Source organism: Populus trichocarpa, chromosome 8, assembly GCF_000002775.5.
Source record: "Populus trichocarpa isolate Nisqually-1 chromosome 8, P.trichocarpa_v4.1, whole genome shotgun sequence".
NCBI classification, from domain to species: domain Eukaryota; kingdom Viridiplantae; phylum Streptophyta; class Magnoliopsida; order Malpighiales; family Salicaceae; genus Populus; species Populus trichocarpa.
Window position 1 is genome coordinate 16102444 of NC_037292.2, and position 15529 is coordinate 16117972.

The window sequence follows — 15529 nt, forward strand, 5'->3', positions numbered from 1 at the left end:
AATTTTTTTTAAAATACTTTTGAAACATAAAAATAAATAAAATCTAAAATTAAATATTGAGAGAATCGATTGGAGTCGTACACTTTTAAAAAACAAATAATTAAAATATGAGTTAATACCTCATTGGATTTTGATCAATTCAAACTTAAACTAATTTAAATCTTGGATTAGTTGATTTCTTAATCCCCTAGATGTTCCGAATTTTACAGCAACGCTGTATTGACAAGCAATTAAAAATTTATTTGTTTTTATGTATTAAAAATAAAAAAATTATTATTTTAATATATTTTAAAATAAAAAATACTTAAAAAAATAATTTAATTAAAAAGTTTTTAGGACATCAGCCTCCTCATTCTCTCTACCTCTCCTCAAACATAACAACAGCTTACAACCCCAAACCTCTCTCTCTCTCTCTCTCGTCGCCGCTAAAAAATCTAATAAGGCGGCGTTTACCACTAAACTAAACCCGAAAAAGAAAAAGAAAAAGAAAAAACAAGGAATGGCTGCCTTGCCTTTACCTTCCATCTCTTACTCTTTCCTGGTGGTAGGTATCTGTTCATGAAGAAATTCTTGTGAAAAACCAAACTAAATCTATGGACCATTTTCAGTTCTTTCTTTCTTTCTTTTCTCTAGTGTTTTAAACTTGCTGGTGTTTATTTATTTATATGTTTTTGGTTTAGATCATTGTTGATATAGCTTGAGAAAAGGAAAGGGGGCGTTTGGTTTGGTTTTGGCATTAGTAATAATGAGAATGGAGGGGGAGGGGGAGGAGGCTGCAACAGAAGCACCAGGGCAGCTAAAAAGGGCGTTAATAGATGCAACTGCCGGTGCTATTGCTGGTGGTATTTCGCGTACCGTTACATCTCCTCTTGATGTCATCAAAATCAGATTCCAGGTCTTTCTTTCCTTGTTTCTTTTCTGTAAATTTTTGATTTTTTTAATGGTTGAATTATAAAGTTTGAATTTTTATTGTTCTGCAATGATGGGTTTTTTAATAGGCTTGATAAATTGTTCATGAATCTATATGTTAGCTAACCTTTTCAATGTAATGTGATGTGATGATTTATATGAATAAATTTTCACTGTTCATTTCTATTGCCAAGTTTTTCGATAGAGTATATCTGTGAAGTTCTGTTGTCCATGTGAATGGAATTAACATGCAACTTGAATAAGAATTTGGAGTTCACGGGGGAGGCCGGCAAATGGGGAACATTGATCTTTAGATGAAAAAGAGCTCATGCTATTGTGCAGTAAAAAAAGAGGGAAGAGGTTGGACAGCTGCAATTTATTTTATACACTGGTGTTAGTTATGGTGTGTTTGTCTTTCAAATGCATGGTTGTATTTCGAGTCAAAAGTATTAAGTTGTGATGCTGAGAAAAATATTGGGTTGTGATTTGATGACAGGTTCAACTGGAGCCGACATATTCATGGGATTTGGTTCGCAGGAATATGACTGCACCGTCAAAGTACACAGGAATGTTGCAAGCTACAAAGGATATATTTAGAGAGGAAGGTTTACCCGTACGATGCTCTCTTTCTGTTTATTATTTGTGGATGGATGATTTAATTTGCATAGTGTAATTCAAAGCTGCTATGCAGTAGTTGATTTAATGATGCTTGTTGTAGATGGGTATTAAGAAATCTAAGCCTATGATTTGAACTTTACAGAAGCAGGGCTACTGAACCCAGGTGGCTTAGTCCCGGTTTACCAACTTTATGGTTTAGTTTCAGTAAAATGATGGAATGAATTTCAAATGTAGACCTGTTTTTTTTTTTTTTTGCATTTCTAAACACCACCTGGATATTTTTGCTATAATCCTTTGAAGAAAGGAATTATCTATGTTATTATTGAGTTTTAGTTCTTCCATCAACAATGTCCTGCTTGTTTTTGAGAATGCAATTTCTTTCTTTTTCCTTCTTGGTAACAAGAGGGGTCTGAGCCCAGAATTTGAGAACGTAATTTTTAACTTACTCATGCTCTTCAAGCAGTGAAGGTAAGTGAAACATGCTTTTCTTATAGTTACAGATCTTGATGGCGGATATAACATACCACAGTTCATTCACTTCATGCCATTGTGTTTGGTTGAATTTTCATGAAGTCCAAATACTGTTCTTGGGAGTTCCTTCTATATATTTTCAAAACTTATTTTATGAAGGTTATATACCATTTTCTGCTTTTTATCCAAGACAGTTGCTTGCTGTAGGGCTTTTGGCGTGGCAATGTTCCAGCTTTGCTCATGGTTATGCCATACACCGCCATACAATTTGCGGTGTTGCACAAATTAAAAACATTTGCTGCTGGTTCTTCTAAGACAGGTATAATTATAACAGATTAATATCATCTGTAATTTTATACTGGAAATGCATGTTCTATTACATGGTTTAGCTGTGATCAAACTGAAAATGTATTTTGACCGGTGAATGGATTCAATAGACATTTATACATAAAAAATGACCTCACATTTTATTTTGTTTTCTTCAACATGTAGACTAGCATAAAACCGATTGAAAATTGTTCAATACAATAGAATGAATTTATGCGATGCTGACAGGTTTGCCACAATTTTGCTGGATATCTTCTCCTTGTATTATGCTCTACTATATGCTTAGAGTAGTGTGGTCCAGATTCTAACTGTGAATTTATCATATTTTATACCTGCTGGTGGTGAAGGCCATTGTTTCTATGTTATTTGAAATATATCCTAAAAGGATATGGCACTAGAGGTGATGTCATGTTTAATCTCTTTTATTTGTTATGGTCTGATTGCTTACGATGATGCAGAGGATCATATCCATTTGAGTCCTTACCTCTCCTACATCAGCGGAGCATTAGCAGGGTGCACAGCTACAGTTGGATCATACCCATTTGATCTTCTAAGAACCATATTAGCATCACAGGGTGAACCTAAGGTATAGAACATGATTATGTGTGTCATTCTTATGCTCTATAAGAGACAAATGTGGCTCTCTTGAATTTTCCCAGTTATGATTTTGATTAGTGTAACTATCTGCGATACTGGAATAAGATGACTCCATAAAGGAGTATCTATGTAATTGACATCACCCTATTCAGTTTATTTGTCTTAAAACACTATTTGCTGAAGGCACCTTAAAATGATAATATTACATGTTACTGATTAGTGCCTAATTTAGGTGTATCCAACAATGAGGTCAGCATTTGTTGATATTACCAGAACACGTGGCTTCAGAGGATTATATGCTGGATTATCTCCAACACTGGTTGAGATTGTTCCTTATGCTGGCCTTCAGTTTGGCACCTATGATACATTTAAGCGCTGGACCATGGTAAGAATTCAAATCTCTTTTTGTAGTTAAATGTCTAAGAACTGGACCATGGTAAGATTGTAAAGGGATATTAAATTTTCTTAGGAAATGGAAGATCTGGATCAGCATTTGGTTGAAAAGCCAACATAGTATGCTGGTAAAACATTTGAAAGGAATTTGCTTATTTGGTCCTTTTGCATAATCCACCCATTACAAACTGAAATTTTAACCAACACCATTCACCATTCTGGTATAGATGGAGATATGCAAGAGATTGAGACAGTTGGTTAAGCATGATTTTCTATCTTGAATAAAGCATTACCATGTTAAAACTGGAGAGACACCTTGTCATTTCTATCAAAGCAGCCTCTAACTTAATGGCAATAGGCAAGCTATTCTGTCATAGATTTCATTGGCTGGTCATAAACATCTGAATTTAGTTCTTTACAGCTGGCCAATTGGTTAAGCTTGCAATGTTTTTCCTGTTCTGGAGAACAAGTATTTCCTTAAAAGACAATTTTGAGAGAAGGTTACAGGTGTTGCATGCACTTGATGGAATTTTGATCCTGCTATCCACACACACATACCAAGTTATTTTGGACAGTAATACATTTTACAGGATTGATTGTAGGGTTGGAACCATGATAGATCATCTACCACAAGCTTCATAAGTACAGATGATAGCCTTTCCAGCTTTCAGCTTTTTGTCTGTGGGTTAGCGGCTGGCACTTGTGCCAAACTTGTCTGTCATCCTCTTGATGTGGTCAAGAAAAGGTTTCAGGTAGATTCTGCATTTTTAATACTGATTGCTAAAAGATTCTCTTTGTTCTAAGTCAATTTGCTAGTCAAAAGACTTTGAGTTTTAACAAGTTGTATATTCATGCATTCTGTTTGTCTTCCGGCACTGTCAATGATATTTTATTTGTTGTTTTTGGCTGCTGCAGATCGAAGGATTACAGAGGCACCCAAGGTATGGTGCTCGAGTTGAGCATCATGCTTACAAAAACATGTTTGATGCTCTTAGCCGAATTTTGCAGATGGAGGGCTGGGCTGGTCTTTATAAAGGCATCGTCCCATCAACTGTCAAGGCTGCACCAGCTGGTGCTGTTACATTTTTAGCTTATGAATTTACATCGGACTGGCTGGAGTCAATTTCAACTTGAATTTAACATAATATTCTTTCCTGTTTCTTTTTACGGCCGTCCCATTCTTTTTGCTTGAATCTACCTCCAATGAAGGTGGTGGTGATATTCTGATTAGTCATTCTTATAGTCTGGATTTATGCTTGTAGAGTAAAACGACAGTAAAATTAGATTTTGAGTGCACAGTCAATTTTTGTAGCGGCTTCAGAATTGTTTAATATCACTGGAAATCATCGGACTGTTATTAGATCTCTAAATTTGTTCATACATGGTGGAAAGGCTGTTGTTTGTTGCTGGTTTAGTTGTATTGGCATCCAAAATGAATGTATCTTGATGGTTACACAATCGCATTTGCCCTAAATACAGGAGCAGGATTTCAACAATGAAATCTTGGGAATCACAATGGTTGTTTGGCTATTGGATGTAAGAAGGTGCAGGAATTCTTGTCTTAATGTTGAGAAATTATTAGGTATATCAGAAGCTGTACTAATAAAAACAAAAGATTTATCATGAAAATAATTCATGGATCCTACTTTACTTTGAAGCGAGAGGGAGAAGTACAAATAATCTCTCCTAACCTAATGTTATAGGGATGGCAACTTCCAACGGCTGCACATGAAGTGGCAAAAGTCCTAACCTAGCATTGCATAAAGAAGCCTCAACATCATTGAATGAAAAATGTCACCTTGCTAAAGCCTTGCAAAACCCCGAGTTGATAACATGGTGGTCAACATTTCAGCACTGCGAGGGGAGGGGAAATAGTTCCCAACTCTATATCCAAACAAAAAATAGTGTCAATTGGAGGTCAGTATCAGATTTACTAACAAAATTTGCTGACAGAGATACTCGACAAAACATATTATTGTACAAAATTTTGTTTACAAGAACGGTCAATAAATAGTTATGTTTGCTGTTTTGCTCTATAATGAAGGACATGAAATCCCGGCACCGACTCTTATTCAATAGAATATGCTGTCAGTAGTGCAGCAGAGCAGGTAAACCTGCAATCTTTCACCGATGGCTTTTCTGTTTGTTGTTATCCTCTGGAGGCAGTGATAAGAACTGCAGGATCCTCTGGACTTGTGCAACTTCAAGTCGAAACTTTTCAGCGATTTGCTGGATGTTCATAGGTCCTTCATGATCATCAGCCTTGCCTTGATACATGAGAATGATGTGGCGCAGTTGTGCCACATTCAGAGTTCCTGGAGCAACAGCCCTTTCTTCATATCTGCCAGAATCAGGTTTCGTGTTTCTCAGCTTTGGCATGGGCCTATCGTACCTTTCAACTACAGGTGCCTGTCAAGAAATCCAACTGGATTTTCAAAAGATGATCTGAAGTAAGAGAAACATGCTGTGGCAAACAATTTTCAGGTTGCAGTTATCTCTAATCAATAACGTTATATGATAATTCTAAAAGAAATGGGAAGGAAAACAGTAGAGGTGTTTAAGTGACAAGCATGTACCACTACAATCCCCAAAGTGGATTATCACAAAACTTTGAGAAGAATATCAGCATTCAGATATGCATGGAGAAATTCTGAATTTGTTTATCCAAGCAAGTCTCAATAACAGTTATCTATTTGACACCATTGCAAAAGGATCACTACGGACAACTAAATGCATCACCAGTCACCAGAGCCAATAATCAAGATTTTAACTAAAAAATGTCAAAGATGTCTAAATACGAGTGGAATCACTTGTTAAACATGCAAATGTGTTCTCAGTCGTGAGGATTTATTGAAGTACACCTAATGATTTTCTTCAAAGATTTTTTCTCTAAACCATTTTTTTTCATTTCAAACAAGCATGCATTCTCTCTGACATTAAAATTAAGCAAGTCTTTATCTGAGTACTCCAAGGAAAGCATAAATGAATAGACTTTTCTTATTCTTCTCCTTTTCTTTTGATCAGTGCCAATCCAGCACCATGTTAATGCACATTGCAACAAGGAGATTTAACAGAGTTTCTGGCACATCTATAATCAATAAATAGCAGTAAAGTTGAATGATAGTACATATTAATCAAGAGTTAAGTGAAAAAAAAGTAAACAAACAGCAGGAATGAATCCCGATAACTCACCTCACCAGTTTCGAGCTTCCCTCCAGGCTTCGATTTAATTCTACCCACCATTTGACTAAGCATTGCATCATACTGTGTATCTCGTTCTTCAAGGACATTGTCGGGATTAATTCTTGGAGCACCATCTTCAGTGAGGAGTGGAAAGATCACAAAAGGTGAAGAAATATAAAGTTGGTAAGTTCCATTTCTAAGAATAGCATCCCACAAACATGTAGTCTCACAAAAAAGAACGTTCAGAAGACCTTACAAATACTAACTCAATATCCAGAACACAAACATAGATCATTTTGTAAAATCCGATAAGTTGATCAATTATCAATGCCTACCAATTTACACTACCAAACTAAGGCCAAGAACATAAACGAATCACAATCTGCTTGCACCCATTGAAAAGATCACATGACTGGTCAGTTGTAATATATTTCTACAGAACATACACTGCAAATATGAATCATGTGAGTAAGCACAAGTTACAGTTTGTGCTGAATCCGATCAAATTGACAGAATAGTTCAAGCAAATAGTCTTTAGCAAGCCATTATTATCAATAATCCGAAAGAAGGAACCGAGAAGACACCACCTTGCAAGTGTTTCCACACCACTCGCATCACGTATCCAATTCAATCTCAAATCTTAGCAGGTTATTTCAATTACAAAATCACAAACTGATTTCCCTGTTGTTATTACAACAGTTTCTTCCATGCCTTTACACAGCAAAGCAGTCGATAGCATCAAACATACAAAAGGGGAAGAAAGCAATAAATTAAAACACTCCAAGAAAATGAATGCCAATACATAAGTGGTGGTGGTCCTTGATATCTCGATAGCGCCCAAAAGTCCTTATGCATTTTTGCTTCAGGGTTCAGGCTAAAAAACCTAGCATAGAGCTCAATCTGTGCTATTTTATCATGGAATGAATCAATATCTTATCATAAAAATCTCTTAAAAGAAGCAGCAATATGAATTGATAAGCTAACCAGAGCCAGGACTGTTCTGATTGGTGGTGGTGGTACTTGATATCTCCACCTTTTCGGTGGAGGTCACCGGCGGCCTCCGATCAGTGACCCTACTTGGAGGTGGGTCGGGTGGCGCTCTGATTCTTCCAGATGCTCGACGAAATGCCTGACCCATTTTTGTTTTCTTTCTTATAGCTCAAAATGCCAATGCCTATAACGCCGTCACCTTCACCGTCTCCGTCACGTTGTAATTTCTTTATAGAGCGTGGCTTTAGGGCAGCTTTAAGGGAAGTGAAGTAAAATATGGAAATGAAGGAGGAGGAGGAGGAGGAGGAGGAAATGGGCGTGTACGACACGCGCTGGTTATATATATATATATATATATATATATATATATATATATATATATATATATATATATATATAACTGGGAAATAGGGTGACGCGTTGGTGGCTTCTTTGCAAGCCACGTATATATCCTCCTTGTCCTTCTTTCTTTGGGCGACTGTTGACGTGGGTAGAAAGGGTGCTTTCAACCCTCTTCTTCATTTCCAATTATCTCATGTGCCGAACGTTAAATTAATAACTAATTTACGAAATAAAGTTATAGCATTTTGTTGAAAAAACAAATTAGGAGATGAAAGAAGTAAATCCCTTTTCAATAAAAGACACAGAAGTTCTATTTCATCCTCCAATTTTAATTTTTTCATATTTCATCCTTTTTCTTTTAAAGTAATACATTTTCATTCTAAATTTTAGAAGTTAAGAGATTAGAGAAAAAAATACTGAAAAAATTGAGAAAAGATAGTTCTCTTGTGGTCTAATTTCAACTATCAAAAACTTTAATTTTAGTATTCATGTATTTATCTTTTTCGATATAAAAAAAAAAGGATATGTTCTATAGGAAAAAAGAAAAAGAAAAAGAAAGTATGAATAAGGGATGACAGGTTTTGATGCCTTTTCTTCTTATTTCAAATATTATTTTGATTGCCTTTAGTTTTTATACAATAAACCACTTAGCTAAAAAAAAAATATTTTTTTATTAAACAACATATTAAAAAAAAGGAGAATCTAGAACAAAAAATTACATTTTTCTAAAAAAGTTTAAACCATTACTTTACTTATGAAAAACCATTTTAATAACCATATAATTAAATTAAAAAAAATCAAAATAAAATATCTTAATATATATTTATCTTTTATTCCTAAAAAAAAAATTAGTTTTCCATTTTAGTCTAAAAATAGTGTTAATAATGTTTTTTCATAATTTATTGGTTCATATATTCTTCAATTCATTTTATTAAGCTCATATATCAAATTATTAAAATTATTTTCTCCATGATAGTAGAAAACACATTCATAATGCCATGCAATCTTCTCTTGCTTTAGAAATTAACTAGATCATTCTCCTGCGCTACGCTGCGGGTCGGTTCAAATTTTTCTTGCATGTTAAAAAAATATTTAGATGTTACTAATATTTTTTTTTAGCAGGAAAAAATTTAAATCATGTGAAAATTGACTCGATGTAACCTGATTGACTTTGCGGGTCAAAAAGCAACTCATACAACTGGTAATAGCATAGTTTGACTAAAACAATTTTAAGATGATATTTTTTTTAATATTAAGATAACAACATATTAGATTGACTTGAGTAAACTCAGGTTAACATGTGAAATCTGTGACCCAGGTTATGAAACTACAATAATCATGTAGAAAACAAATCACAATAAATTATAAAGCCTAAATTCCAATCAACCACATGTTGAAGGATGAGATTAAAAAAAGACCTAAGAAAGTGAACCTAGTTAACCTGTCGCATCTGTGACTTGAGTTATAAGACCGAGATAACCTTATAGAAAATAAATCAAAACAAATTATGAATTTTAATCCTCAATCAGCCCAATATTAAAGGATGATATTAAAAAAATAAATCAATTAAAAAAACATAAAAAAACAACCCGAGTCAATCCGCTAAACTCATGACTCAGGTCATCAAACTGAGATAACCTCATAGAAAAAAATTAAAAAACAATAACATGATTTAACTCGGATTAACCTTCCAAATTCGTGACTTTGGTAACGAGACTAAGATAACTCCATGGAGAGCAAATCAAAATAAATTATGAAATTCAGTTTTCAATCATTTTTGTCTGATCCAATGTTGAAAGATGAAATTTATAAGAATTCTAATTAAGAAAAATAACACAAAAAGTGAGTCAAGTCAACCCGGGTTAACCCATTAAGCATTATTACAGGATCATGAGGTCAGGATAATGTAATAAAAAGCAAACCAAAACAAATCATGAAGCCTCATTTCTAATCAAACACACTATTAAATGATGAAATTGAAAATAAAAAAAAAAGTTAATTAAAAAAATTAACTAAGTCAATTGGGTCATGCCAAACCTGCGATCTTGGTCATGAGACGGGGACAACTCAATAAAAAACACTCAATGTTGAAGAACTCGTGACCTATGTTATAAGACCGAGATAACCTCTTAGAAAGAAAATAAAAAATAATCTGATTTAACTGGGGTTAAAATCCCAAAACTTGCGACCTTGATCGTGAGACCAAGATATCCTCATAGAAAGCAAATAAAAAAAATATCATGAAGCTCAATTCCTAACTGATCCAATGTTGAATGATTAAATCAGAAAATAATCAATAAAAAAATGAGAAAAAGCAACTCGAGTCAATTTGGATTAACTCATTAAGCACTATTTCTGGGTCATGAGGCTAAAATAATATAATAAAAAATAAGAAAAATAAATAAATCATGAAGTTAAATTGTAACACCTTATACTTTCTTATTTGTCTTTACTTTTCTATGAACAAGTACATAGAAATTCAAGTAATATTTTTTATATGAAAAATCTTATCAATCTACGAATGTACATAATTTATAACAACTTTTATTATTAATCAAATAATTTGTAAGTTTTTTTTTTTGAAAATACAAATGTTCTTTCTACATAATTCTAGGGAGCTTAATTTACTTGTGAAATACATAAAATTAGAAAATAAATTATATTAAACATTTGTATCATCCCAATTACTAATGTTTAACAATTATATGATCAAAACTAATTTCATTTTTTTTTCTTTAAAAACATTGATCTTATATCAACTTCCAACATCTTACATTTTTCATTATTCCCGTATAAAGTTTTTTCTCATCATTTTATTCATCACATTATCATTCTTACATCATGATAACTATTTCATTTATAATCTAGTTTAACTCGTCACTATATTATTTATTCCTTACAACTTTAAAATTAACTAGTCTCCTTCAAACACTTTCATACAATGTCTCTTTTTACATCGATGTTATATCATAATTATTTCTACTTCATGAATATATTAAATTTATATTAATATTATTATTTCACAACTCATGAAATTTATCCCATAATTTATTTTTCTCAACACATATAAATTATTTGATCTTTTCCTCTCTCAACCACCTTTAAGACATATCTTAATTCATTGCGTAAGCATGTCTAATTCACATCTTCATTTAATTCACGATATATTTAATTCATGTCCATTTCTATTATTTATAATTTATCGCATAACCTTCCATTACTTTTATACTTATAAGACGTACTCAAATCATCTTTCTTTTACGTTAAACTTTGTTGGTAGGACTAATTGAATACTCAATCATTAACCTGTCAACACAACCAAACTCATATACATCTTACTTCATTACATGTTATTATTAATACCAAATACATGATCTACTATGTGACGAGGTACCTGAAAATTTACTTATGATTGCCTATTAACCATAGTAACTAGTTTCTATGATCTATCAAATACATTAACCATAGTAACTAGTTTCTATGATTGCCTATTACCCAGGACACCAGTTTCATTAACTAGGGTAACTAGTTTATTTGATAGGCCATTAACCAAGGCATTATCCTTATTATTGAGTAACTAGTTCCATCGCCCATTACTGGGCACTAACCTCATTACCGGGTAACTGGTTCCACCACCCATTACCGGGCACTAGCTCCATTACAGGATAACTATTTCCACCCACATCAATATTAAAGAAGAACATTCCATATTTAATGAAAGCGTACTTACTTAATTCAATACAACCATATCAAGATGTCAAGCATCTACTTCACAATAGTATTCATATATTTGTGGGTTATTTCACACGTTAGTTATCTTAGAGTTTCATCATCTAAATTTTCCTGATATAATTTTCACCGTTGTGGTCGATAATAGTTCTTACATGAAAATTTTGTCGTTGCAATCAAAGGTAATATATACAAGGTTTTCCCACCATTGTGGTTAAATAAAATCTTATAACATACCATAAATTCTCACTTAAGTGATTAATTACAAATTACACATTAAATTCTACTTCAAAGGCATCCCGCCTTCTAGTAACAATAACAACAATAATACACTATATTTTTTTTTGTGATTCTAACATTTATAAAGCATGTATAATAATTAAAAAACAAGGGAGGGTCAATCCCTTACCTTGACTCCTATTATCCATGTTCTTGAGAAGTCGAGTCTCACCCCGTACGCCTCTCCTAAAACTCCACATAATAATCACTATTGCTCATCCATTCTAATATGAATTTCTTTCATATTATCTTTCCATACATCACATCCAAACACAAGTTCATAACCTAATTATTTTTATGTATTTACAAATATTCCATCTAGTTCTCAACACTCATATTCATCAAAGTTTCCTTTTAGCATTTCATAATTTTCATCCTTCTTCTCAAGTAAAGAACATGAAATTTATTCATTTAACCAAAACTCAATTTACCAACTTAATCAACATTATTTTCATTTATCATATACATATTTTCTCATGAACACAACAACTTAGTAATTTCTATAATACTCACAATTTTTACCAAATCACATTGTTCTAAAATTGCAATCAAAATCAAACACAAGAATTTTTTTCATTTAAATCATTATCTACACACCAACATATGTCAAAGATTCTTCTTATTATGACCGCACATTTAGCTAGAAACATCCAATTTCTTCTTTATTTGTTTATTATTTTGAGTTATTTCCATCATATTCCATCTCAATTACCTCAATCTACCACAATTTTATAATATCCCCAGTTACATACATGTACTCAAATTAATACATCATGAATGGTTCTTTCCCCACTTTTCTTTATTTTGGTCGAAACTTAGACCTTGTTTTGTTTGGTATCCCTTTCAAAACATCTTAGCAAGTCTATAAAATTTCAAGTCTTCATAGCATTTCCTAGTTACCTTTTACATTTACTTATATCTCACGTACCCAAATGTCTTTTCATTTCTCAATTGAAAATTATATTTAGTTACTTTTAAGTCATAATTTACTTCGTAAAAGCATTTTCATACATGAGCGTACATTGCATCTTTGTTAAAAGACATTTTTCCCTATTATTTTCTTGATGACTGAGCATTAAGGTTCCTAATTCCTTTAATATAATTTCTTGAAGTCATCTTGCATGCTAATAACATAACAATCCATACCCATTTGCATTTATTACAACCAGAACATCATTTACTATGTTCACCATTGCCGCATGTTGGCGAAAGGCGATGATGTTAAAGGGGCCGAAGGAGTCGCCACCTAGTTGTTTGGTTCAGGGTCGCTAGGAAACCCGGCTGTACTGATCTTGTTAGAGATTCGAGGGTAAGAGACTGGTTGTAGCTAAGGAAGGTTTTAGCACCCCTAGCGCACCCTACCTGAGGTAAGCTACTTTGTGGTTTAAAGTTTTTGATAGTTTTCTGGTTAGTGGTCTATCTGTAGTTTAGGATTGAGATATACTCATATGAATAAACCTGGTGTTTAAGAATTTATTATAGACTCGTGTACCCAAATAAATTCTTAGGAAAAAGTTCTTTGTAATTTGTGTATTACAGTGAAAAATATTCCCAACTAAAATTGATGAATATTTAGAATAACTTTGAGAATTTTCTAGTCAACTCTGATATTTCAAATATCAGCCTCACTTGTAGGTCTACTGTAATGCCCCACACTTTCATATGAGATTATAGTTACTTTCCTACGATTTGGTACGTAAAAATATGGGTAATATTTTTTTTTTCCAGTTCTCATATACAAGTCTACCGAAATTTCGGCAGAGTCTCCCCTATACCGGAAAGTCCTAAGTTATCGACATATACCCTGTTTACACTTATAATATTTTACATCTCATAACTCAATCAAGACCCAATCATCCTGGGTCTCAATCCCACAGACATCATCATCAACATCACAACCACAACATATATAACATACATTGAACAACAAATATCATTATAGGGGAATAAATGAGATAAACACGTATACATGAAGCATGATTATATGGATTTCAGAATTAAGTTCATCTATTCAAGTTTAAACATCAATTATACAAATTAAGTTATATAAAAGTTGTAATATTGCAAAATACAAGGGTATACTCCCTAGAACCTAGACTATATGGAAATACTATGCAATATGATTTTCTTTGTATTTTTGAGACACTTGATCATATGCAACACACAAAAATTTATTTATTTATTTTTTTACTTGTGTTTTCTTCTAAAAAAAATTGAGGTTTAAGAGGAGTGAGAAGCACAACTTCTATACCGAGTGTTTGCTTCTGATTTCTACCGTTCAGAATCTAGACAACATCAGGAAAAACAACATATCCAAATTATAGCTTGATCCAACGGTGGTCGGAAGAGAAAACAACAATGATGGTTTATTGATTCTAATGAATTTAATAAACTAGTTATTAAATCATAAAATGCATGCAAATATATATTTTGAATTTTCATATGGAAATACTATGCAATATGATTTTCTTTGTATTTTTGAGACACTTGATTATATGCAACACACAAAAAGTTATTTATTTATTTATTTACTTGTGTTTTCTTCTAAAAACAATTGAGGTTTAAGAGGAGTGAGAAGCACAACTTCTATACCGAGTGTTTGTTTTTAATCTCCACCATTTAGAATCTAGACAGCATCAGGAAAAACAACATATCCAAATTATAGCTTGATCCAACGGTGGCCGGAGGAGAAAACAACAATGATGGTTTATTGAAATATTGGCTAAATTCTAATGAATTTAATAAACTAGTTATTAAATCATAAAATGCATGCAAGTATATATTTTGAATTTTCATATGGAAATACTATGCAATATGATTTTCTTTGTATTTTTGAGACACTTGATTATATGCAACACACAAAAAGTTATTTTTTTTTTTACTTGTGTTTTCTTCTAAAAAAAAATTGAGGTTTAAGAGGAGTGAGAAGCACAACTTCTATACCGAGTGTTTTTTTCTGATCTCCACCGTTCAGAATCTAGATAGCATCAGGAAAAACAACATATCCAAATTATAGCTTGATCCAACAATGGCCGAAGGAGAAAACAACAATGATGGTTTATTGAAATATTGGCTAAATTCTCATGAATTTAATAAACTGGTTATTAAATCATAAAATGCATGCAAGTATATATTTTGAATTTTCATATGGAAATACTATGCAATATGATTTTCTTTATATTTTTGAGACACTTGATCATATGCAACACACAAAATTTATTTATTTATTTTTTTACTTGTGTTTTCTTCTAAAAAAAATTGAGGTTTAAGAGGAATTTTTCTAAAAGGGGGAAAATCACTAAAAAATAGAAGAAACAATACAAAGTGTTAAGAGGAGTTTTTTTTACTTGTTTTTTTTTTTATTATATATATATATATATATATATATATATATATATATATATATATATATTCCTTTTCTTTTCTTTTCTTTTTTTTTTTGGAGGGTCAGGTCAACTTGAACGGGTTGACCCGATTGTGGTGACCCAACTGAGTCAACCAAAAAACAAACCGAATGAAATAAAACAAAACAAAACGAATAAAAAAGAATGAAAAACACAAAAACTTAAATTTTTTGAACATAAACGGATCAAAACAAAAAAGACAAAAACAAACAGATGAATGTTCTTCGTCTTCCCCCAAAATATAGCTCTCAATCCATAGTGGATTTTGAACAAAAAAGGGCATGTTC

The 15529-nt window shown here is 32.4% G+C and overlaps 2 protein-coding genes across 5 annotated transcripts; one reads left to right on the forward strand and one right to left on the reverse strand.

Moving 5' to 3' along the window:
* The first annotated feature begins 357 nt into the window (after nucleotides 1-357).
* LOC18110895 (mitochondrial thiamine diphosphate carrier 2) lies at nucleotides 358-4693 on the forward strand. Of its 4 annotated transcripts, none has more exons than XM_006389166.3 (8): nucleotides 358-544; nucleotides 681-895; nucleotides 1406-1522; nucleotides 2206-2317; nucleotides 2784-2911; nucleotides 3155-3307; nucleotides 3918-4067; nucleotides 4231-4693. In XM_006389166.3, exons 2-8 carry the CDS (start codon nucleotides 746-748, stop codon nucleotides 4447-4449), a joined length of 1029 nt encoding a protein of 342 aa, XP_006389228.1. In that variant the 5' UTR covers nucleotides 358-544; nucleotides 681-745; the 3' UTR covers nucleotides 4450-4693. The 4 variants fall into 4 exon arrangements, with proteins under 4 accessions (XP_006389228.1, XP_024463156.1, XP_024463157.1 ...); XM_024607388.2 differs by having other exon boundaries at nucleotides 358-541; XM_024607389.2 differs by lacking the exons at nucleotides 358-544; nucleotides 681-895 and adding an exon at nucleotides 923-1312.
* A 551-nt stretch (nucleotides 4694-5244) lies between these two features.
* LOC18110896 (uncharacterized) lies at nucleotides 5245-7823 on the reverse strand. The gene is made up of 3 exons (XM_006389164.3): nucleotides 7483-7823; nucleotides 6508-6632; nucleotides 5245-5724 (listed from the first exon to the last, which is right to left on the reverse strand). The coding sequence occupies exons 1-3, from the start codon at nucleotides 7634-7636 to the stop codon at nucleotides 5440-5442; spliced, it is 564 nt and encodes a 187-aa protein (XP_006389226.1). The 5' UTR covers nucleotides 7637-7823; the 3' UTR covers nucleotides 5245-5439.
* Between the last annotated feature and the right edge of the window lie 7706 nt (nucleotides 7824-15529).